At 38.3% G+C, this 23,427-nt stretch overlaps 1 protein-coding gene across 2 annotated transcripts in view; it reads right to left on the bottom strand.

Moving 5' to 3' along the window:
• Nucleotides 1-23,427, bottom strand: part of LOC105493756 (guanylate cyclase 1 soluble subunit alpha 2) — a 347,998-nt gene that overhangs the window by 245,720 nt on the left and 78,851 nt on the right. For both annotated transcript variants that reach the window (XM_024796548.2, XM_071075528.1), the window contains exon 4: nucleotides 591-1,309. In XM_024796548.2, coding sequence (XP_024652316.2) covers nucleotides 591-1,309 — 719 coding nt within the window. The remainder of the gene's footprint in view (nucleotides 1-590; nucleotides 1,310-23,427) is intronic.

A 23,427-nucleotide genomic window follows, 5' to 3' on the forward strand; every position in this document is an offset into this window, starting at 1 on the left:
TCAACTAGTGATCATGTTCTAAAGCAATGAATCTCTATTTTAATACTAAAATTTAAATAGAAAAGAAGTCTTGAGATAGTCAATCCTCCACTTCTGGGGAATACATTATTCTGCATATTAAGACAAAAATAGGATGTAAACCAGATGTTCCTAGATTATGAAATTTAGAAAAGAACATATTCAAAGTGAAGGTAACTTTTAGCATCTATATTTAAAGATATTGCAGTCATGCCCCACAATGTTGAAATGCTATATTTCTTATAATTTGACTAGAGTCAGTGGAAATATTCATGAGTTTATATTATCAGGTTTTTAGTGAGTTCTATCATTTTTGTAATTGCTATAGCTAGTATTAATAAATGTCTTCTTTTTATATGCTGAAATAAATTAATGGAGGAGGTAGACACTATGCAAAATGGCTGGGAATGGGGCCAAATCTTTTTACATACATCCAGGGACCAGTAATCTTCTAAATGGCACTTTGAGCTCTCTTGCCTAAATAATTACAAGTACAGCCACCATATAATTTACTGAAATAATTATCCACTCTTCTGGTTCCTATCTCCCATCTCAAGTCCATAGCCACTTACCTTGTCTTTATTTTCAGAGCCAGAAGCCTCAGGCTTGGTTCTAATCACAAACGGGGTAGACAGTCGCAGTAGGACCCTTTCAAAGGTGGCATTAACCTTTGGAGACACAATCTCGAAGCAGTCCTCAAACTTGAGCACTTTGTGAGTGTCACATCGAAGCTGCTTCCTTAGACCTTCCCCCAGCTGAAGGACTGACATGCTGGGGTCAAACATCAAGTGGAAAGGGAAGGCTCTGCAGAAGGTGTTGATGCTAATTCTGAGGTCCGCAGGAACTTGGGAGGTTCCCTGTGGAAGGTTCTTCGTGATATTAGTATTTTCACATTCTTTGATAAGGAAAGTAAGACAGCTACAATTGCCTGGGTTTGAAACATCAGAGCATAGCTTCTCATTTGCAACCTGTTCCACTTCCACGTCCAGCCGATAGATCTTCTTTCCTGCAGCCTTAATCATCCCCAGCATTGCAAACCCCACAATATGGTGAGGGTGGAAGTAGTGGAGCATGAGAGTGCCTTCAGGAAGCTCTTTGCATAGGAAAGAGGGTGACTCCAGAGTGGCCTGTTTTCCAAAAGAAGTTCTAATGTGTTCCAACAAAGCATCAAAGCCGTTAAAAAAGTCCTGCAAAGTGCCACCTACAGCTCGAAGGACTCTCTCATTCTCATGAAAGCATATATTAAAGAACTCTTCACCAAATCTTTCTTGAATTTCCTCAAACTTCAAACCTAGAGGTAAATGGGAAGCAAATGTTAGTGAAGTCTAATATAAATAATTGAATTTACAGCTTTTTAAGTGCTCATCAAAAGAGTAACTACTGAGTGAAGTAACAAAGGTTATTTCTCTTGGATCCACAAATTTTCACATAGGTTAATTCACTCATCTTGAATCAGAAAAAGTAAATTTCAGTTCATCTTCGGGATGCTTCTAAAATGTTAATGAACATGAACCTTTGTTTGTTTTTAAATAGACTACATATTTTTAGACCAGTTTTAGATTCACAGCAAAATTGAGCAGAAGGCACAGTTATTTCCCATATCTCTCTGCCCCCACACACGCACAGCCTGCCCCATTATCACATCCCCCACCAGTGTGGTACATTTATTACAATCTGCGAACCTACATGACGCATGATTATCATCCAAAGTCCATGGTTTACATTAGGGTTCACTCTTAATATTGCATATTCTGTGGGCTTAAACAAATGTATAATGATATGTATACACTTATCATATCACCTAGAGCATTTCACTGCCCTAAAAGTCCTGTTTATCCCTTCCTTCCCCCTAACTCTCAGAGCATCAGCTTTTTAAATGTTGCTAATCTAGCTGTTCACCTTTCAATAGCCTTGCAGTAGTTATCACAAATAATATATTTTTCTTTTTCTTAATGATTTCCCCATTCTTCATAGAATAACCAAGTTGCCTACATATTATGTCCATATACCATCCATGTTATCATCTTACTTCTTATCGAAATGCATGTATTAAGTGGAAAATATAAACCAGAGAGGAAATCTATGGTACATGAGCGGGGAGAGGCATCAAGCTATCTGGTGGAAACAAAAGGCTCACATTAGCATTCTCAGGGAAAGACACGCAGGTCAGCTAGACCCCAGGGAAAAGGAGACAAAATAAGAAAATAATAATGGCAGAACTGTGGAATGATTTGCATTCTTTCACCCACAAAAGTGAGGGCAGCCAAGAATGGAGTAGGAATCTGATGAGATAAAATTAAAGGTTATTGTTAAGTTTCCTCCATATATAATCACTCCCTGAAGCCCTGGCAAAAGGAGTTCCACCTTATAGTGCTGGATATTATAATGAACAATAAATAAGTGTGCACAATGTATTCCATAGTAATAAGAAGCAGAATCACATGTGATCACAAGATCCCCGCTTGAGGATGATCTGAGGAAAAATGAGGGAATTTATGTGCCAAGGAGGACTATAACACATATAAAAGATTTTGGCCTTCATATTAAAGACAGCTTCTACCTAAAGTCACTCTATTGCTTCTACTTTGACATTGGTTGAAATCAATACATGTAGTTTACATATTCATATTTTCTTACCCCATTTACTTCATCTCATTTGGAAGTCCTGCAAATCAGGCAGGACTGGGAAAAGAAGGTCACTTTGCTAGCGCCCCATTAGAGTGCAGAGCAATCTAGGCTGTCTACAGCTTAGTTGCTTTCCTACCTTTATCATGCCCTGAGTGTTCCTCCCAGCCAGAAGTGAGGCAAATGAACAGAGTGAATAATATTATTTTTTAAAATAGTCAAAGCACATCTAATATTCTTTAAGAGCTTACTGTAGAGTCTAAAATTTGTGGTAGCCAAGAAATCAGTTTGACAAAGAACTTCTTAAAATCAATGTGTGGCTCAAGTCTGTAATCCCAGCACTTTGGGAGGCCGAGATGGGCGGATCACGAGGTCAGGAGATCGAGAGACGATCCCGGCTAACACGGTGAAACCCCGTCTCTACTAAAAAATACAAAAAAATAGCCGGGCGAGGTGGCGGGCGCCTGTAGTCCCAGCTACTCGGGAGGCTGAGGCAGGAGAACGGCGTAAACCCGGGAGGCAGAGCTTGCAGTGAGCTGAGATCCGGCCACTGCACTCCAGCCTGGGTGACAGAGCAAGACTCCGTCTCAAAAAAAAAAAAAAAAAAAAAAAAAAAAAAAAAAAAAAATCAATGTGATAGGAAAATAAGTAGAAAACCTAAGTGAGAAAGAGTCCCTTTATTAATAAGCATTTCATATTGATTTTGGTTTCATGAATTGGATGCTCAAGACTTGTTGGGAAAGTCACCTATTAAGATAAAAATATCACCACTCATCTCACATTGCCAGGTTACAAGACTGCTCTTCAACATATGTTGCATTCACTAACAATAATGGCAGCCAGAATTGATAATACCAGTACTTATCTGTCCAGTTCTCTAGTGTAAAAGAGAAAACAAGATAGATAATATTCACTGCCATTAGGCTCCTGTTCTGACTGCTCTGTTGAAACTGCTTTCATAAATACTTAAACCAATATATACTGTTTTGTCCTTATCTTACTTAACCTTGTTTGCTGTTTTTCCTTTAATTTGACACTATTAATCAACCCTTCCTCCTAAAACTCTCATCCCTTTTGGCTTATCAAACCATACTCTCCTGGTCTGATTACTCTGTTTTAACACTAATTCTCACTGCCTTCACTAAAACTTCTTTCTATGCCAAATCCTTACATCACCATCACTATGTTTTAACTAGAAAACTCTAACATACAAGTTAAATTTATATACACATTCAATGACAGTCCTTTGTTGCTATGAAATCTTCCAGTTATGACATTCTTATTAAAAACTAAATACAGAATAAATAAAAATTCCTGTAAACTGACCATATATGCTGAAATACAATATTCCATATGCCACTGAAAATATTCCATGGATTGCTTCTAAACTTTGAAGAATTGTATTTTCAAAAGACTTCGGGTCCACGTGCATTGAAGAGAAAAAGAGAAGGTTTTCTAACTTGCATTTCTCATAACATTGAAAAGGCCCTCACAGTTATGGTGCACACAAATGTAAAGACAATACAGTGTAAGCTTATGTTCTGTGTCTAATGCCAGGATCCCGAAGAATCATCCAGAAAATAACAACTAGGTAAGTTCATCATAGGCAACAAACTACTCTTTGCGCAGTTCTATATAAACCCGTAATATTCAATTAACGAATAAAGATTTTTAGTCCCAGAACTGTTAAACTGCACAAGATCAGAAAGGAAGAAAAAACTATTAGATTTGAAAATATTAAAACTAAGAAAAGACTACTTCAACTCTTACAAATATGCTACAAGTCAACAGCCAAGATTTTAATTTTAAACCTTAATCTCAAAATTCAGAAAGCACAGACAAAGTAATTCAATTCAGACAACTGATGCAATTCTGACTCCCAAGGTTCCGCCTACGATTGACGCAAACTCCCTACTTACAGTAAATCACTTGAAACCTATAGACAATGCTCATCTCCTCACATCACAAGATTCTATGACAGCTTGACATCTGGGTCTATAAGAATACATTTCCTCAAGGGGGAAAATTCATAACAAAACTGTTCTTATTAATGGGTAAGTTAAGTTAGAATTTTTAACTACTGTTAATTCACCTGTTTTAAAAAAGGTGAATAGCATAAATGCTGGCATCCGTTAGCTGTAAATGATATAGAATCTGTTCCTTCACAATCTAATCCTGTTGTCTCTCATCTGCTTTCCCACCCCACCTCAGATGGCATTTCTTGAGGACGAGGATCTTGCCCTATTTATGTCTGCATATCTATCACTGGCATAATGCCTGATCCCTGGAGAATAAGCATTGTTTCATAGAAATTAAGCATTCAGCTAAGTATTTGTTTGGTGAATATTACTAACCTTTTAAGGTTGCACTTGTGCCACATCTAAGGATATGAAAACAAAAAGACACGTGATTTTCTCTCGTGGGCCCCTACAGAACATTAAATTACATTATGGTTGGGCTACAACAAGGGTACACAGGAGTACCCATGGAGGTAGAGGAAAGAGAGTATCTGCCTCTCCTCAGGGAGACAATGTTTGAAGGGAGACTTGAATAAAAGAGCAGGTTAGGCAGGGCACAGTGGCTCATGCCTGTATACCTAGCACTTTGGGAGGCTGAAGCAGGCTGATCGCTTGAGCTCAGAAGTTGAAGACCCAACCTGACCAACATGGTGAAACCCCATATCTACAAAAAATACAATTAGCAGGGTATGGTGGTACAAGCCTGTAGACCATAGTCCCAGCTACCTGGAAGGCTAAGGTGGGAGGATCACTGGAGCCCAGGATGTTGAGGTCACAGTGAGCCGTGATCATGCCACTGCGTTGAGCCTGGGCAGCGGAGGGAGACCCTGTCTCAAAAAAAAAAAAAAAAGGCAGTTGGTGGTCCCAGCCTGGGCAACATGGCATAACCCTGTCTCTACTAAAAATACAAAAAAACAGCCAGGCATAGTGGTGCAGGCCTGCAGTCCCAGCTACTCTGGAGGCTGAGATGGGAGAATCACCTGGGCCCATGGAAGTCTAGGCTGCAGTGAGCTGTGACTGCACCACTGTACTCCAGCCTGAGTGACAGAGTGACACCCTGTACTGAAAATTACTGTACAAGAGTGTAAATGTCAGGAAGCATTCACTGGGGAGCCATCTTTGGGAGGAGAAAGAGGATCATGAAAAATAACTAACTGGTACCAGGTTTAATATCTGAGTGGTGAAATAATCTGAACACCAAACCCCCCATGACACAAGGTTACCTATACAACAAATCTGCACATGTACTGCTGAATTTAAAATAATTTTTTTAATCTGTGAATTTTAAAAAAATTAAAATTTAAAAATTGAAAACATATATCAGATATAAATTGTAATAATGCGAAATATGTATAATAAAGATGAAGCCAACCCCAATATGACTACTCTGAAACAAATTTTTTCACCTAATAACCACATCTAACAAGTGCAATATCACAAAAGTACACTGCAAAACTATCAATGTTACTCCTTCCTTTCAAATCACAAAGCACATGTCCGTGTCTTTCTTATAAAATAGCAGATAGTCCCTTGTAGTATTTGTTCCGTGATCCTTCTATTTTCCATAAACATATTTAGAGGAACAACCTCTAAAAACACTATAATGTAGAATGAGAAAAAAGAAACCAATGGAGGAAGGACTATAACTGAATGAATTACAGAGAGACTTTCCTCTGAATCATGGAAAACCCTAAATCTACAGATGGAAAAAGCATAAATTGCAACCAGAATTGATAAGAAACACACACACACACACACACACACACACACACACACACACACACACACACCCTAAGAATATCTGGCTGGATTCCTGGAAAAAAAAAAAAAAAAAAAGATAAGATTTTTTAAGTTGCAAGAAAAAACAAGTAATTAAAAAAATATTTACTTTTCATCTGCAACAATGAAAGCTAAATGATGAGAGAAAAATACAGGTGAGATACTGAGAGAACTGAAACCTAAAGGTTTATGACCCAGAAGAGTATCTGAGAAAGATTCATAGATTCCATCACTCAGTGAAACACCTTAGAAAATGAAAAAAAAAAAAAAATTAATCGAACAACAAATCACTCAGAATGAAGGAGTAGAGGAATCTGGTTAAGAGAAGAAGGAAAAGTAGACATATTAGTGAGCAATTAACCTTACAACACACACATAGACACACGCTTTCTGATGTATGTGTACACATACATCATGTCCAGATGTGTTTACACATACAAATATCCACAGATTATATACATATTACATATTATGGATAATGACCTATTACCTGGACAGTTGTAATACGAACACGAATTTTAAATTACTGATACAGGCCAGGCACGGTGGTTCTCACCTGTAATCCCAGCACTTTGGGAAGTCGAGGTGGGCAGATCACCTGAGGTCGGGAGTTCGAGACCAGCCCGACCAACATGGAAAAACCCCATCTCCACTAAAAATACAAAATTATCCGGGCGTGGTGGCGCATGCCTGTAATCTCAGCTACTCAGGAAGGCTGACGCAGGAGAATCGCTTGAACCCGGGAAGCAGAGGTTGCAGTGAGCCGAGATCACACCACTGCACTCCAGCCGGGGCGACAAGAGCGAAACTCCATCTCAAAACAAACAAATAAACAAACAAACAAACTACTGATACATAGAAAAACTACCAAACTACCACAAGGTAAATTTTATTCATATTCTGAAACTAAATAATCGTGGCAAAACACAGGAGTTGGATGGTGAGGAAACGGGAGAAGGTAGAGAAAAGAAAAGTAAATCTATTCTAAAAGTTTCTTCTTAATGGGATTTGAGGGGGTAGGAATAATAATCTTTAAGATATAAAAATAATCTTAGAAAGAAAATAATTGATATTGTTTTAAAATAATACAAAACCCATGGGTCTAATTTTACTAAGAGAAAAAGGAAGATAATCAATAGTGAAATGGGAAATTAGAGTAGAACTCTCCAAATACAAGATCAAATATTATATATATATATATATATGTCAAAATGATGAAGACAGCAAAAGACCAGAAACAAAAACAATATAAAATAAATATGATAAATCAAGAAAATCATATACATTATGGATTAAGGTAAATGTAAATGAATAAATCATCCCATTAATTGAGAAAACTCTCACTCCCTCTACAAGAATTGTACTTATAAAAGGTGATTAAAAAATAAAAGATTGAAAATTAATCAACAGGCAAAGAATTCAAAGAAACTGCAAGAAAAAAAGCAGAAATGAGGGGCAGTATTAGTATCAACAAGGTAGAATTAAGGGGAGAAGTGATAAACAGAATAAAAAGAGACAAAGTAAAACAAAATCACAATTTACAAAGAAGACCTAAGAGACATAAACCAAGCAACATTGTAGCTAAATATATAAAGCAAAAACAATTAGGAATTAATTGCTAATGAGTATAGGGTTTCTTTCTGGAATGATGAAAATGTCCTAAAATTGATTGTAGTGATGGTTGCAAAACTTTGTCAATATATTAACAACCATCGAATTGTACACTTTTGTTGGGTAAATTGTATGGTACATAAATCATATTTCAATAAAGCATTATATATTTTCAGAATTATTTATTTTCAAAATTAAAAATGAAAGAAGAGGCTGGGCACAGTGGCTCACGCCTGTAATCCCAGCACTTTGGGAGGCCAAGGCGGGTGGATAACGCAGTCAGGAATTCGAGATCAGCCTGGCCAAGATGGTGAAACCCCATCTCTAACAAAAAGTAGCCGGGCACGGTGGCGGCACCTGTAATCCCAGCTACTCAGGAGGCTGAGGCAGAAGAATTGCTTGAAACCCGGAGCAGAGGTTGCAGTGAGCTGAGATCGCCCCATTGCACTCCAGCCTGAGCAACAGAGCGCGACTCCGTCTCACAAAAACAAAAAAACAAAACAAAACAAAACAAAAAGAAAGAAGAATTCTATACGACTACAATTATAGTAGGAAACATTAATACATGTCTCTCAGTACCAAGGTATCTAATGAATAAATCAGCAAAATCATAGAGAAATTAAATAAAATTATATACAACAGAACAATGAAGACAGAAGAAAACCTTGATAAAAATAAAATTTTAGTGAAAAACTTCAATGTGTCCTTTTGAGAAACCAAAAGATCAAAAATAAAAAGCAAACTCAGAGAAATTAAATAAATGTTAATAAACAAAAACTAATAAAAAGGCAAAGTCAGAAAAATAAAATTTAATAGCAAAAGCAACAAACTCAAAACATCTGTACATGTACGTATGTATTATATGTATGTAAAATACAAAAATTGCTCAAATACTTGACCACAAAAACCCCATAATATTTTAAGATTTTGCAGATCACATTTTAATAACAATAAAAAATTAATAATAAATGGAAATAACAAAAAGGTGGCATATATATTTGAAAGTTAAGCAATACATTCTCTTAGATTACAGGGAAAGTCAAAATTGGAATTATAACTTTTAGAAATCAATAAAAAGGAATCTACATCATACGCAATTCTGAGGTACAACAAAACCATACTCAAGGAAAACATATGCCAGAAATGTTTTCACAACAAAAAAAAAAAATAAGTAAATGAAGAGCTTCCAGAGTAAGAAAACTCTAATGAGCTTAAGAGAAAAACCTACAGAGTAGGAATAGATAAAAGCTGAAATTCAGAAAGAAAATAACTAAATTGGAATAAGAATACATAGGCACATATTAAGATGAAATAGATAAATGAGAAAAGAAACATGCAACTTTCTGTGAACAAATGTGTAAATGGAATGGAAATGGGTATCTGGCAAAGTATAAATGACCAAAGTTGACCCAAGAAGAAATAGGCAACCTGAGTTCTGGCTAGCAACTGGGAAAAAAACTAGATAATAGCAAAGTTTTTAAAATATTTTCAGGCTATAGAAAAAAATTAAAATCACTCAATTCTTTTCATTAATCCCATATAACTTTATGTCAAAACCTGATATAGTATACTAAGACCAATTTCTCTTATGAATATTTGCAAAAATAGTAGCAGATAGAATCTAGCAATTTATAAAAGAATAAATCGTCATGACCAAGTAGGATTTATATCAGAAATGAAACGGTAGTTCAGCAGTAGAAAATATATCAGCATAAATTATTACATTCATAAAAGTAAACAAAATAATATGATCATATCAGTAGATTCGGAAAAGTCTGAGATTCAAGTCTTAATAAGCATTTTGAATAAAATAGGATATAAAGAAACTGTTCAAATATAATAAAAGTTCTTTTCCAAAACCAGAAGCAGCTTATTCTAAATAGTGAAATACTAAAAGCATTTCAACTAAAATCAAAATTTTGACAAGTATGCTTGCAATCATCATTTTCAATATTATTTGGAGGTTCCAGAAAATATTGTGAGATAAGAAAATAATCAGTAAACACATTGCAAAAAAGCATAAAATTATGCCTTTTTGCTGAAGTAAATCTGTGTATATGAGAAGTTTTAATATGCCACAGAACAGTATTTCAATTCAAAGGGAAAAGAATGGTTTACTTAATAAATGGCACTAGCCATCTGGAAAACAATAAAATTAAATCCCATCTCATGCCTCAAACAAAATCAAATTCCAGTTCAATTAAAATCTTAAAATGCAAAAGATGAAGCAATAAATATTTTAGAAGATCTAGGGGACTGTATATATGCCTTAACCAAAACAAACATATAAAAAAGATGTAAAAAGATATTTGATTTTGTATGATATAAAGCTAAGCTAAAACTGTCAAAATAATTTAGAATATGATTTTATTTTAATAAAATTATGAGAGTGTGTGTGCTGTGTGTATGTTCATAATGCATCTCCCCTGACAGTCTGCTAGTCTCTCTATCCTAAATACCACTACTTTGTTTTAGACTACCATGATCAGTAGTCAACAATTACACATTTTATCATATTGTTTCTCTGGATAGCCCCTCCAATGACTGCTGCCTTCTGCATAAAGTCTAAAATCAGCAAGGCTTGGTCCAGCTTTTACTTACTGGCCCATCCTTCTCTCTCTCAATCCCCCATTTCACACCTTTACACCAGCCATTATGAACCACTTTGAGTTTCCTGAGCATGCTCAGCAATCTCTCTCTCATTTACAGGCTTCTGTACATGGCTGGTTTTGTGTTTTGTTTTGTTTTGTTTTTTAACTAGGATTCTGTTCTCCTGCCTACCCCACTTAGCTAGTTCTCTGCTTCACTCATCTTGCATATCTTCACACAAAAATTCCCTCAGAATGCTTTCCTTGACACTCCAAGACTGAGATAGATGTCTCTACTTTTTAGGCTTCCAAAGCCCCTTGTGATTACTTCCAGCCTACTATTTCCCACACAATAGCTGCTAATGTGTCCAATCCCTCAACCAGACTTAACCTCTTGAAGAAGAAAAAGGAAATGTCAACTAGGCAACCAAAAAAGAGTAGATAGCTAGGGGAGGAAGGAAACCATTCCAGACTGAAAAAAACATATATGCTAAGGTCCAGAAAGAGAAACCATGGAGTTTTAGAGAAACTAAATGAAGATCACTACAGTAACCCTAATCTTTGGTACCGTGCCTTGTCTGTGGTGAATCTATAAAAGAATAAAGCAATGAATTAATGAAAACACAAATACATCTGGATGTGACTGATCATATGTCCATGCATAATATATGTAGTAGATATAAATTCACATGTGTGCATATGCCATTTCTCCATTGCTATATTTAGTACCCTTCAGTATTCACTGGCAGGCCTTTTAACACAAGCGTGGGCAAGTTATGCCAAATGACTAATTTAATAGGTGTGAATGTTTATTGTTTGACAAATTCTTGTTCCTTTACCAACAAGGAGCCACAGGTGTTGAGTGCTAAGAAGTGGACAGGTTCAGGGAAGCACATGTCTAATCATGCAACCTTCTCAGGCCTCTGTGCTATGCCTGCTATCAGATGCTGGCCACATGGCAGGTGACAAAGAGCTCATCACATTCCCCAGCCTTCCTTCTCCAGCACCCTGGCATATGGCCAGAGAAGACACAAAGCCAGCAGCAGCCCAGCAGCAGTGAGGTGCAGAGTCAAAGAACGAGCAAACATGAGCTAATTACAAAGAGGAGCTGCTGGAGCACCTGATTCAGCTCTGTGCCCACACCTGGCCCCTTCTGGAATGCAATCTGCCACACTGAAAATAGGACAGTGGCTCCCAGACTTTGGAATCTCCCTGCAGATAAGTATTCTCATCATTTCTCACGCCTGTACTTTTTACCAGTCTCTTACCTGCTGGTGAGGAAGGTGGGGGAGGGGATTACTGTGATATACATAGATTCTGGCTTTTGCTGATGATGACTGGCCCTGTTCAAACTGGAGGCCACAGGAGAGGCAGCGAGAGAGCATGATTTCCACATGGATCGATCCTCAAAGGGCTTACTCAGAGCTGTTAATCAATGCTAATACCTCCTTCATGGTCACATTTTTATTTATTTCTTCTAAAAAAAAAAAAGGGATACATGTGCAGAATGTGCAGGTTTGTTACATAGGGATACGTGTGCCATGGTGGTTTGCTACACCTATTGACCCGTCCTCTAAGTTCCCTGCCCTCACCCTCCAACACGCCATGGTGTGTGTTGTTCCCCTCTCTGTGACCATGTGTTCTCAATGTTCAACTCCCACTTATGAATGAGAACATGCAGAGTTTGGTTTTCTGTTCCTGTGTTAGTTTGCTGAGAATGATGGCTTCCAGTTTCATCCACGTCCCTGCAAAGGACATGATCTCACTCACTTTTATGGCTGCATTTTATTCCATGGTGTGTATGTACCACATTTTCTTTATCTTACAGTCTATCGTTGATGGACATTTGGGTTGGTTCCATATCTTTCCTATTGTAAATAGTGCTGCAATAAACATACATGTACATGTGTCTCTATAGTAGAATGATTTATACTCCTTTAAGTATATACCCAATACTGGGATTGCTGGGTCAAATGGTATTTCTGGTTCTAGATCCTTGAGGAATCACCACACTGTCTTCCACAATGGTTGAACTAATTTACATTCCTACTAACAGTATAAAAGTATTCCTATTTCTCCACAGCCTCACCAGCATCTACTGTTTCCTGACTTTTTAATAATCACCATTCTGACTGGCATGAGATGGTATCTCATTGTGGTTTTCATTTGCATTTCTTTGATCAGTGATGTTGAACTTTCTTTCATAATTGTTGGCTACGTAAATATCTTCTTTTGAGAAGTGTGTGTTCATATCCTTTGCCCACTTTATGATGGGGTTGTTTGGTTTTGTTTTTATAAATATAGTTAAGTTCCTTGAAAATTCTGGATATTAGACCTTTGTCAGAAAATTGCAAAAATTTTCTCCCATTCTGTAGGTTGCTGTTCACTCTGATGATAGTTCATTTTGCTGTGCAGAAGCTCAGCAAATTAGATCCCATTTGTCAATTTTGGATTTTGTCGCAATTGCTTTTGGTGTTTTTGTCATGAAGTCTTCGCCCGTGCCTATGTCCTGAATGGTATGGCTTAGATTTTCTTCCAGGGTTTTTATGGTTTGGGGTTTTACATTTAAGCCTTTAATCCATCTTGAGTTAATTTTTGAATAAGGTGTAAAAAAGGGGTCTAGTTTTACTTTTCTGCATACAGCTAGACAGTTTTCCCAGCACCATTTATTAAACAGGAGATTCTTTCCCCATTGCTTTTTTGTCAGGTTTGTCAAAGATCAGATGGTTGTCGATGAGTGCTGTTATTTCTGAGGTCTCTGTACTGCTCCATTGGTCTATGTCTCCATTGGTACCAGTACCATGCTATTTTGGTTACTGTAGCCTTGTAGTATACTTTGAAGTCAGGTAGCATGAGGCCTCCAGCTTTGTTCCTTTTGCTTAGGATTGTCTTGGCTATACAGCGTTTTCTTTGATTCCATAAGAAATTTAAAATAATTTTTTCTAATTCTGTGAAGAATGTCAATGGTAGTTTGATGTGAAAAGCACTGAATCTATAAATTACTTTGGGCAGTATGGCCATTTTCACGATATTGATTTTTCCTATCCATGAGGATGGAATGTTTTTCCATTTGTTTGTGTCCTCTCTTATTTCCTTGAGCAGTGGTTTGTAGTTATCCTTGAAGAGGTCCTTCACACCCCTCATAAGTTGTATTCCTAGGTATTTTATTCTCTTTGTAGCAATTGTGAATAAGAGTTCATTCATGATTTGGCTCTCTGCTTGCCTATTGTTGGTGTAAAGGAATGATTGTGATTTTTGCACACTAATTTTGCATCCTGAGACTTTGTTGCTTATCAGTTCAAGAAGTGTTTGGGCTGAGATGATGAGGTTTTTGGTTTTTTTTTTTTTTTTTTTTTTTTTCTTTGAAATGGAGTCTTGCTCCATTGCCCGGGCTGGTGCACTCTCAGCTCACTGCAACCTCCACTTCCTGGGTTCAAGCGATTCTCCTGCCTCAGCCTCCCAAGATTCTGGGACTACAGGTGTGCACCACTACATCTGGCTAATTTTTTGTATTTTTAATAGAGATGGGGTTTCACCATGTTGGCCAGGCTGGTCTCAAACTCCTGGCCTCAGGTGATCTGCCCAGCTCAGCCTCCCAAAGTGCTGGGATTACAGGTATGAGCCACTGCACCCTGCCAGGGTTTTCTAAATATAAAATCATGTCATCTGCAAACAGACACAACTTGACTTTCTCTCTTCCTATTTGAATACCCTTTATTTCTTTCTCTTGCCTGACTGCCCTGGCCAGAACTTCTAATACTATGTTGAATAGGAGTGGTAAGAGAGGGCATCCTTGTCTTGTACCAATTTTCAAAAGGAATGCTTCTAGTTTTTGCCCATTCTATATGATATTGGCTGTGGGTTTGTCATAATCAGCTCTTATTTTGAGATATGTTCCATCAATACCTAGTTTATTGAGAGTTTAACATGAAGCAATGCTGAATTTTATCAAAGGCCTTTTCTGAATCTATTGAGATAATCATGTAGTTTTTGTCTTTGGTTCTGTTTATGTGATGGATTACGTTTATGCATTTGCGTACGCTGAACCAGCCTCGCATCCCAGGGATGAAGCCCACTTGCTCGTGGTGGTAAGTTTTTTGATGTGCTGCTGGATTCAGTTTGCTAGTATTTTATTGAGGATTTTCGCATAGGTGTTCATCAGGGATATTGGCCTGAAGTTTTCTTTTTTTGTTGTGTCTCTTCCAGTTTTGTTATCAGGATGATGTTGGCCTCATAAAATGAGTTAGGGAGGAGTCCCTCCTTTTCAATTGTTTGCAATAGTTTCAGAAAGAATGGTACTAGCTCCTCTTTGTATTTCTGGTAGAATTCAACTGTGAATCCATCTGGTCCTTGCTTTTTTTGGTTGGTAGGCTATTAATTACTGTCTCAGTTTCAGAGCTTGTTACTGGTCTTTTCAAGGATTCACATTCTTCCTGGTTTAGTACTGGTAGGGTGTCTGTGTCCAGGAACATATCCATTTCTTCTAGATTTTCCAGTTGATTTGCATAGAAGTGTTTATACTATTCTCTGACAGTAATTTGCATTTCTGTGGGGTCAGTGGTGAGTATCCCCTTTATCATTGTTTATTGTGTCTATTTGATTCTTCTCTCCTTATTAGTCTAGCTATTGGTCTATTTTGTTAATTTTTTCAAAATATTGATTCCTGCATTGATTTTTGGAGGTTTTTCATGTTTCTACCTCCTTCAATTCTTCTCTGATCTTAGTTATCTCTTGTCTACTGCTAGCTTTTGGATTAGTTTGTTCTTGCCTCTCTAGCTCTTTTAATTGTGATGTTAGGGTGTCAGGTTGAGATCTTTTTAGCTTTCTGATGTGGGCATTTAGTACTATAAATTTCCATCTTAACACTGTTTTAGTTATGTCCCAGAAATTTTGGTATGTTGTCTCTTTGTTGTCATCGGTTTCAAAAAACTTTTTGATTTCTGCCTTAATTTTACTATTTACCTAGGAGTCATTCAGGAGCAAGTTGTTCAATTTCCATGAAACTGTGTCGTTTTGAGTGAGTTTCTTAATCCTGAGTTCTAATTTGATTGCACTGTGGTCCAAGAAACTGTTATGATTTCACTTATTTTGCATTTGCTGAGGAGTATTTTATTTCCAAATACGTGGTCAATTTTAGGGTAATTGCCATGTGGCACTGGAGAAGAATGTATATTCTGTTGATCTGGGGTGGAGAGTTCTGTAGATGTCTACTAGCTCTACTTAAATATTTTATTTTTTTATTTTTTTATTTTATTTTTTAGTAGAGACAGGGTTTCACCATGTTAGCCAGGATGGTCTCGATTGCCTGACCTCATGATCCACCTGCCTCAGCCTCCCAAAGTGCTGGGATTACAGGCATGAGACACCGCGCCTGGCCCTGAATATTCTTTTCAATTTTCTCTCTTGTTGATCTAATACTGACAGTAGGTGTTAAAGTCTCCTACTATTATTGTGTGGGAGTCTAAGTCTCTTTGCAGGTCTCTAAGAACTAGTTCTATGAATCTGGGTGTTTCTTGTATTAGGTGCATATATATTTAGAATAGTTAGCTCTTCTTGTTGAATTCTTCTCCTTACCATTATATAATGCCTTTCTTTGTCTTTTTGTAATTTTTGTTGGTTTAAAGTCTGTTTTGTCAGAGACTAGGATTGCAGTCCCTGCTTTTTTGTTTTTTTCTTTCCATGTGCTTGGTAAATTTTCCTCCATCCCTTTACTTTGAGGCTGTGTGTGTCCTTGCACATAAGATGGGGTTTCCCGAATACAGCACACAGATGCACAGCTGGGTCTTGACTCCTTATCCAATTCGCCAGTCTTTGTCTTTTTTTTTTTTTTTTTTTTTTTTTTTTTTTTTTTTTGAGACAGAGTTTTGCTCTTGCTGCCTAGGCTGGAGTGCAATGGCGTGATCTCGGCTCACCGCAACCTCCGCTTCCCAGGTTCAAGCAATTCTCCTGCCTCAGCCTCTCGAGTAGCTGGGATTACAGGCATGCACCAGCACACTCAGCTAATTTTGTATTTTTAGTAGAGATGGGGTTTCTCCATGCTGGTCAGGCTGGTCTTAAACTCCCAACCTCAGGTGATCCGCCCATCTCGGCCTCCCAAAGTGCTGCGATTACAGGTGTGAGGCACCACGCCTGGCCCAGTCTGTGTCTTTTAATTGGGGCATTTAGCCCATTTACATTAGTATTGTTATATGTGAATTTGATCCTGTCAACATGATGCTATTTGGTTATTTTGCACAATAGTTGATGCAGTTTCTTCGTGGTTTAATTGGTCTTTATATTTTGCTGTGTTTTTGCAGTGGCTGACACTGGTTTTTCCTTTCCATATTTAGTGCTTCTTTCAGGAGCTCTTGCAGGGCAGGCCTGATGGTAACGAAATCCCTCAGCATTTGCTTGTCTGGAAATGATTTTATTTCTCCTTTGCTTATGACGCTCTGTTTGACTGGATATGAAATTCTGGGTTGAAAGTTCTTTAAGAATGTTGAATATTGGCCCCCAATCTTTTCTGGCTTGTAGAGCTTCTGCTGAGAGGTCCACTGTTAGTCTGATGGACTTCCCTTTGTAGGTGACCTGACCTTTCTCTCTGGCTACCCTTAACAGGTTTTTCCTCTTTTTTTTTTTTTGACCTTGAAGAAACTGATAATTATGTGTCTTGGGGTTATTCTTCTCACAGAGTATCTTAATGATGTTCTCTATATTTCCTGAATTTGCAGGTTGGCCTGTCTTGCTAAGTTGAGGAAGTTCTCCTGGATAATATCCTGAAGTGTGTTTTCCAGCTTGTTTCCATTCTCTCCATCTCCTTCTGGTACTCCAATCAACTGCACATTCTGTCTTTTTATGAAGTCCCATATTTCTTGGAGGCTTTGTTCATTCCTTTTCATTCATTTTCTCTATTCCTGTCTGCATGTCTTATTTCAGTAAGGTAGTTTTCAAATTCTGATATCCTTTCTTCCGCTTGGTCGATTCAGCTGTTGATACTTGTGTATGCTTCATGAAGTTCTCATGCTGTGTTTTTCAGCTCTCTCTAAACTGGGTATTCTAGTTAGCAGTTCCTTTTATCAAGGTTCTTAGCTTCTTTGCATTGGGTTAGAACAAGCTCCTTTAGCTCATCATAGTTTTTTATTATCTTCTGATGCCTACTTCTGTCAATTTGTCCATCTGATCCTCCGCCCAGTTCTGTGCCCTTGATATTGTGATCATTTGGAGACGAAGCACTCTGGACTTTTGGGTTTACAGCATTTTTTCATGGATTCTTTCTCACTTTCCTGAATTTGTCTAGTGTTGGTCTTTGAGCCTGCTAATCTTTGGATGGAGTTTTTTTGCGGGGGCCTTTTTGTTGTTGTAGTTGTTGTTGTTGATGCTATTGTTATCATTTTCTGCTCATTTTTCTTTCAATAATTGGTCTCCCTTCTGTAGGGCTGCTGCAGTTTGCTAGGGGTTCACTTCAGGTCCTATTCATCTGATTGGCTCCAGTGCCTGGAGATGTCATTCAAGGAGTCTGGACAGCAGCAAAGATGGGTGCCTGCTCCTTCTTCTGGGACCTCTGACCTTGACAGGCACCAACCTGATGCCAGTAGGATCACTCCTGTATGGGGTGTCTGACAACCCCTGTTGGAGGGTCTCACCCAATTGGGTGGCACAAGGAGCAGGACCCATTTAATGAAGCACTTTGTCCTTTGGTGAGAGGGTGTGTTTCACTAGGGGGAAACCCACTCGTCTGGGCTGTCTGGATTTCTCAGAACTACCAGGAGGAGAGACTTAAGTGTGCTGGTCCCCAGCGACTGTGGCCACCCCTCTTCCTAGGGGATCAGGCCCAGGGAGATCCGAATTCTGTCCCTGAGCCTCTAGTTGGAGTTACTGGAGATCCTGCAAGGAAGCCCCGCCCACTGAGGAAGGATGGGTCGGGATTAGGCCTGAAGAGGCACTCTGGCCACAGACTGCCACAGAGGGTGTGCTGGGCTGTGGGGACAAGTCTTGGGACCAAGTCGTCCAGCCTCCCTGGCTCTAGCTCTAGCAGGGGAAAAGCGCAGCCTGGACCTATAGAAATGGGTGCCGCCCACCCTGCCCAGGGAGCTTAGCATGTTAGACAGTTGCAATTCCCAGTGCTGGCTATTGCCCCTCCCCCCAGGAGCTCAAATGGCTTAGACAGCAGGCAGCCACAGCTGGTGCTGGTTGCCTCTTTTTCCCCCCTCCCCTGCAGCTCCCGCACCCCACCCTTTTCCAGTTCCGCAGGCTTAAGCAGATTCCAGCTGAGAGGCTATAAGAATCTGCATGTTCCGAGGCTGGGACACTAGGTTCTGGTGGCCTGGGTTCACGAATGGGATCCTCCCATTCATGGTTGCAGGGTTCTGTGGAAAAAGCTGTTTCCCCGGCTGGGTAGCGCACACACTCACCACCGCCTCTCTTGGCTGCGGGGAGGGGGTTCCCCTTCCCCGTGTGGCTCTCAGGTGGGCCAGGTCAGCCTTCATGTCAATTTTGATGAGAGAACCTGAATACCTTGCTTGCCGATGAAGGATTCACACACTTACGTTTTTTCCAGTGGTAGCCTCTGAACACCACAGCTTCTAATCGGCCATCTTGGCCCCACCTCCAAAAAAAAAATGGTCACATTTCTTTCTTGTAATCACTAAATTGTGATTCACCCTCCTCAGCTGCTCCAACTAAGTGTTGGGAGCTATGCTGCAGTCCAGTTTGTACAAAGGCGGGGAAAAAAATGTGTTGTGGTAAAGAAACGAAACTGATGGAAATCTGAAATTTTTAAAAATTTTGCTATTGAATTAGGTAATAAGTGCTTAGCCAAAGGTCTAAAATGTATTTCATTAGACAAATAGAATTAGATGTTAAGAGTGACAGAAATTAGTATGTTACTGTTTCCGTACTGTAGCTATTACAGTAGCATCACAGCATTTTTACAGCATTCACAAGCAATGCTAATGCTTCTATACTTCTGGAAGATGAAATCTTATGATTACGTATGTATTTGTTTAAAGCAGAATTTGTGAATACACCATTTGGTATAACATTGATTCACGAAGCCATCAAGTACGTGAGAACTTGACTGATAACCAGTCCAATCTCTCGAAACACAGCAGATCTCATACATAGTCATCTTGCCTCTACTTAAACAGCACCCTGATGAGCAGCTCAGGAAGCTTGCTCTTCCAAAACTGAGTATCTCCAGTAACTATACAATTCCTTCCTTCTTCCATGTGGGGTAAAAACTATTCTATAATTTTAGTCCACTAGTTCTAATATACCTTCATATATTAGAATGAATCACTAGGTAGTGATTTGAACAAATCTGTCTCCTCTTCTCACAGAAGTCCTTTAAAGTACCTGAAAATACTTCTCATGTTCTCCTTTGTCTTCTCATCTTATATTTTTCAAAGAAGTAATTCAAAATACATTAAAGGCAGCTTTAAAGAACTGTTTTATATATATATATATATAAAGGGTACACTAGGAAACACACACACAGTATGTGTGATTTGGAAGGATCTTACGAGTTATGCTTTGGAAGGAAATAAGAAAGCAGTTGAGAAATAGGAAGTCTATTTTAGATAAGGGGAGCTAACACGAGAAGCTTTTATGCCAGGATTACAGTCTTTTGTGTATATGTGCTCTAACCTGGAGAAATAGATGTTCAGGTTTATTCTTCTTCACTAGCATATACACTTCAAACTGTTTTTCCAGTATTGTATTTATTTGCCTTGTGCTGTTCACATTCTTCATGCCCAATTCCATTTTGATCATGCATATATATAAAATGTTAAGCTGAGAAAGGAAGAAATTTAGAGCCGTGGAAATGAGTACCGATGGTACATGTACTTATTGAACTCATAAGCACTGCTTCTTTAGCATCATGGGTAAGGCAACCCTGGGAAAGATTAAAAGCACGCCAAGTAGAGCAACTATTCATATTTGTTAGTCTGAAAGTAGATCTCACAGAACACTGAGCCATGTCTGTCATTATGTCATTATCCCATCCTAACATATTCCACAAATAAAACACATGGGAAAGGCTGAGACCTGAAAAAAATTTTTTAGTGGTCATCTTTTAAAATTGAGTGAGGAAGGGAAAATATATACATTAATTCTTTCATTATTTTAGAGGAAACTATCATCTGTTTGGTTTCATTGTTTATTTGGTGAAAGGATTATGCTCTCACGGATTCTCTTTTCTTTTGTAACACAGCCATGTTCATTTTTTCAGTGTCCCCTCCAGTTTTTGGGCATATTCACACATATTTTATGTACTTGGATTCATAATGTGCCCAAACACTTTATGTTTAAATTCTTCTTTTTTGTATAATCTGTCATCTCTAACAGATACTGGGAGTGTTTGTAGCTGTCAGCTCTCAACTGAGTCTGACTCTAGGCAGTGCCTTCAGCTGAAGAGAGCTGCGGGCCCAAGATCCCCCTGCCTCCGCAAGGGAACCTGCTTTCAAAGACAGTTTGGAAAGTGGGGAGTCATAACACAAACATACCTCCTTCTTGCCCCAGTCAGGGGCAATTCTGAGGACAGCAGCTGAGACCTCTGTTGTGATGGCTTTTGCAATAGCAATTCAATTTTTCCCTCTGCCCTATCTACTTTCTTTACATTCTCACAGGGAAACAGTCTGGTAAAACTCCTCAGTTGCAAACATGTACTTACTACCTTTCATGAGAATGACCCAGAAGGCAGAGCTCAGAACCACAAAGGATCATTCTCAGGCCTTGAAACCTAATGAAGTTTGCCTGGTGGGATCACTGATCCTGAGCACACTGCCCAGGAGCCCTCCTGAGTGCAGATCTCCATGTCGGAGTCTGTTTCTCGGGGAACTAGAGGTGTTCCAACATCACAAACATTTTCCCATGCTGTAGCATAATATTTCCCCATAGTTCTCATTTAAGTGGCTGCTTAAAATTCTTCTAAGGAGAGCTATCATATTTTAATTGACTCTTTCCTTATAGTTGGACTGTTGGTTGTTGCCAATATTTTGTCTCTTTATATGAGCATTCAGTAAACAGCACTAAGCTGTTATTTCATGTTTTTTCTTGTTTTTAATTTTTTTTTAATCTTAGGTGTGGGTAATTACTAAGATAAAGATATGAAGGATTTCAGTCTATTGTTAAGAATTTATAGATTACAGTACTATAAGCCATAAGTCCAAGTGTAAGATATATCCCCAGGACACTAAGGAATTAGAATAGATTATTTTCTGTATTATTGTGTCTTTGATCCAAGACTCAGCATAGAATGCCTGAGAAGCCCAGAAGAAAAGGAAAACAGAGTAGTCTGTTATTAATTTGTGTAGCACTCTACTGTACTTGGCTGAGTAAATCAGTACCTATACAATGCCAGCATCTAGTGAGCAATAAATATTTGTTGAATAGATATTTGAATGAATAAATGCATATTCAGGTTGCTTTACATTTTAATTTAAATTCAAGAGGGCTTGTTAATGGGGAAATGTAGATAATGTAGAAAATATGGACTGGATACTGATAAGCCTTTGGTTTTAAGTTATTAAATCATCACCATTCCAAAGCAAAAATGACAGTGGTGGTAGCAGCGGTAGTGCATGTGAGTATGTTAAATTCTCTTTTCTACAGAAGCTAGCATAGAAGGGACTAAAAGGAAGAGTTAAGGAAGAACAAAGTAATAGCCAACACAAGCACTGAGTCAACTAGATAACAACAAACCAAGTTTCTAATTATCTCACCAGGACACATACCACAATTTCATGGAAAGGAGTGCCAGAGACTAGAAGATATTAGTGAAAATCCAAACCTTTAAATTTGGGGAACAGTGAGGAAGAAAGGAGGATGTTAAGTTGAACAAAGTATATCTCGTGAGATACACTGGCATATCCTGTAGACACAGCATAAGAACCATTCCCTGTTCTCATTTCTTATAATGCACCAACAAGAATCGCATCTCAGATCAGACTAGTCTCTTCAATGCATTGTGAGCACACCTTGCTCATTCCAACTAGTGTCCTGCCACTCACCCTCCTGAAATGCCCAAAGGAGAGCAGCCCCCACTGCAGAGTCATAAACAAAGAAGGGCACTCCACTTCTTAGGAAGCAGAGGGAAGAAAAATATGTCACATAGGAATGTTAAACACACAAGCAGAAGGAGGAAGAAAACTTAGTTTATTCTTATAAATAGCTTAATAGGTAGACTTAGGTCTGCCTGAGCCAAAAGAGATATAAAACAAAAATGTCTGAATGTGGATCTTTTATTTTTCCAATACACTTTTACCATTCCCTCAACACTATTTAACTCCTAAAGAAAACAGAAGGTTATATGAGAGATCTTTCTTAATATTTGAAAGCAAACAAAAACGCATTATCCAAAAGGTCAACTGAATCTAGTATTTGGCAGGAAAAAGATATTACAAAGCTATAAGATCTTGAATTCACACATGATGAAAGATGCCACATTCCTTTCAAAGAGCTTCTTAAGTGTGCTTCAAAAAAGAGTCACAATTAAAGAAGCAAGCTGGCTTTTCTCTTCTCAGCCCATTCCTAACCTTGCCAGTATATTATTGCTATTTCCTTTCTAGCTTGCAGAAGAATGTCAAAGGTCTACATAGTTTGTTTGTTTTTTCTGTCCCACTAACAGTGAATCAGTTGGCCTGGTGCCCTAGAAGTCAAACAGATATTTGAGAAATTTTTCAGCCTTGTGACTATGTAACCTTGTTCTAAGTTGAAATCTCCCCATGTAGGCAAACTTCATTTTAAACAACTGGACTATAGACTTCAATTCTGCTGTCTGTAAAGCTGACTACTAACATCCCTGTTTC

The sequence above is a fragment of the Macaca nemestrina genome, chromosome 12 (genome assembly GCF_043159975.1).
Source record: "Macaca nemestrina isolate mMacNem1 chromosome 12, mMacNem.hap1, whole genome shotgun sequence".
NCBI classification, from domain to species: domain Eukaryota; kingdom Metazoa; phylum Chordata; class Mammalia; order Primates; family Cercopithecidae; genus Macaca; species Macaca nemestrina.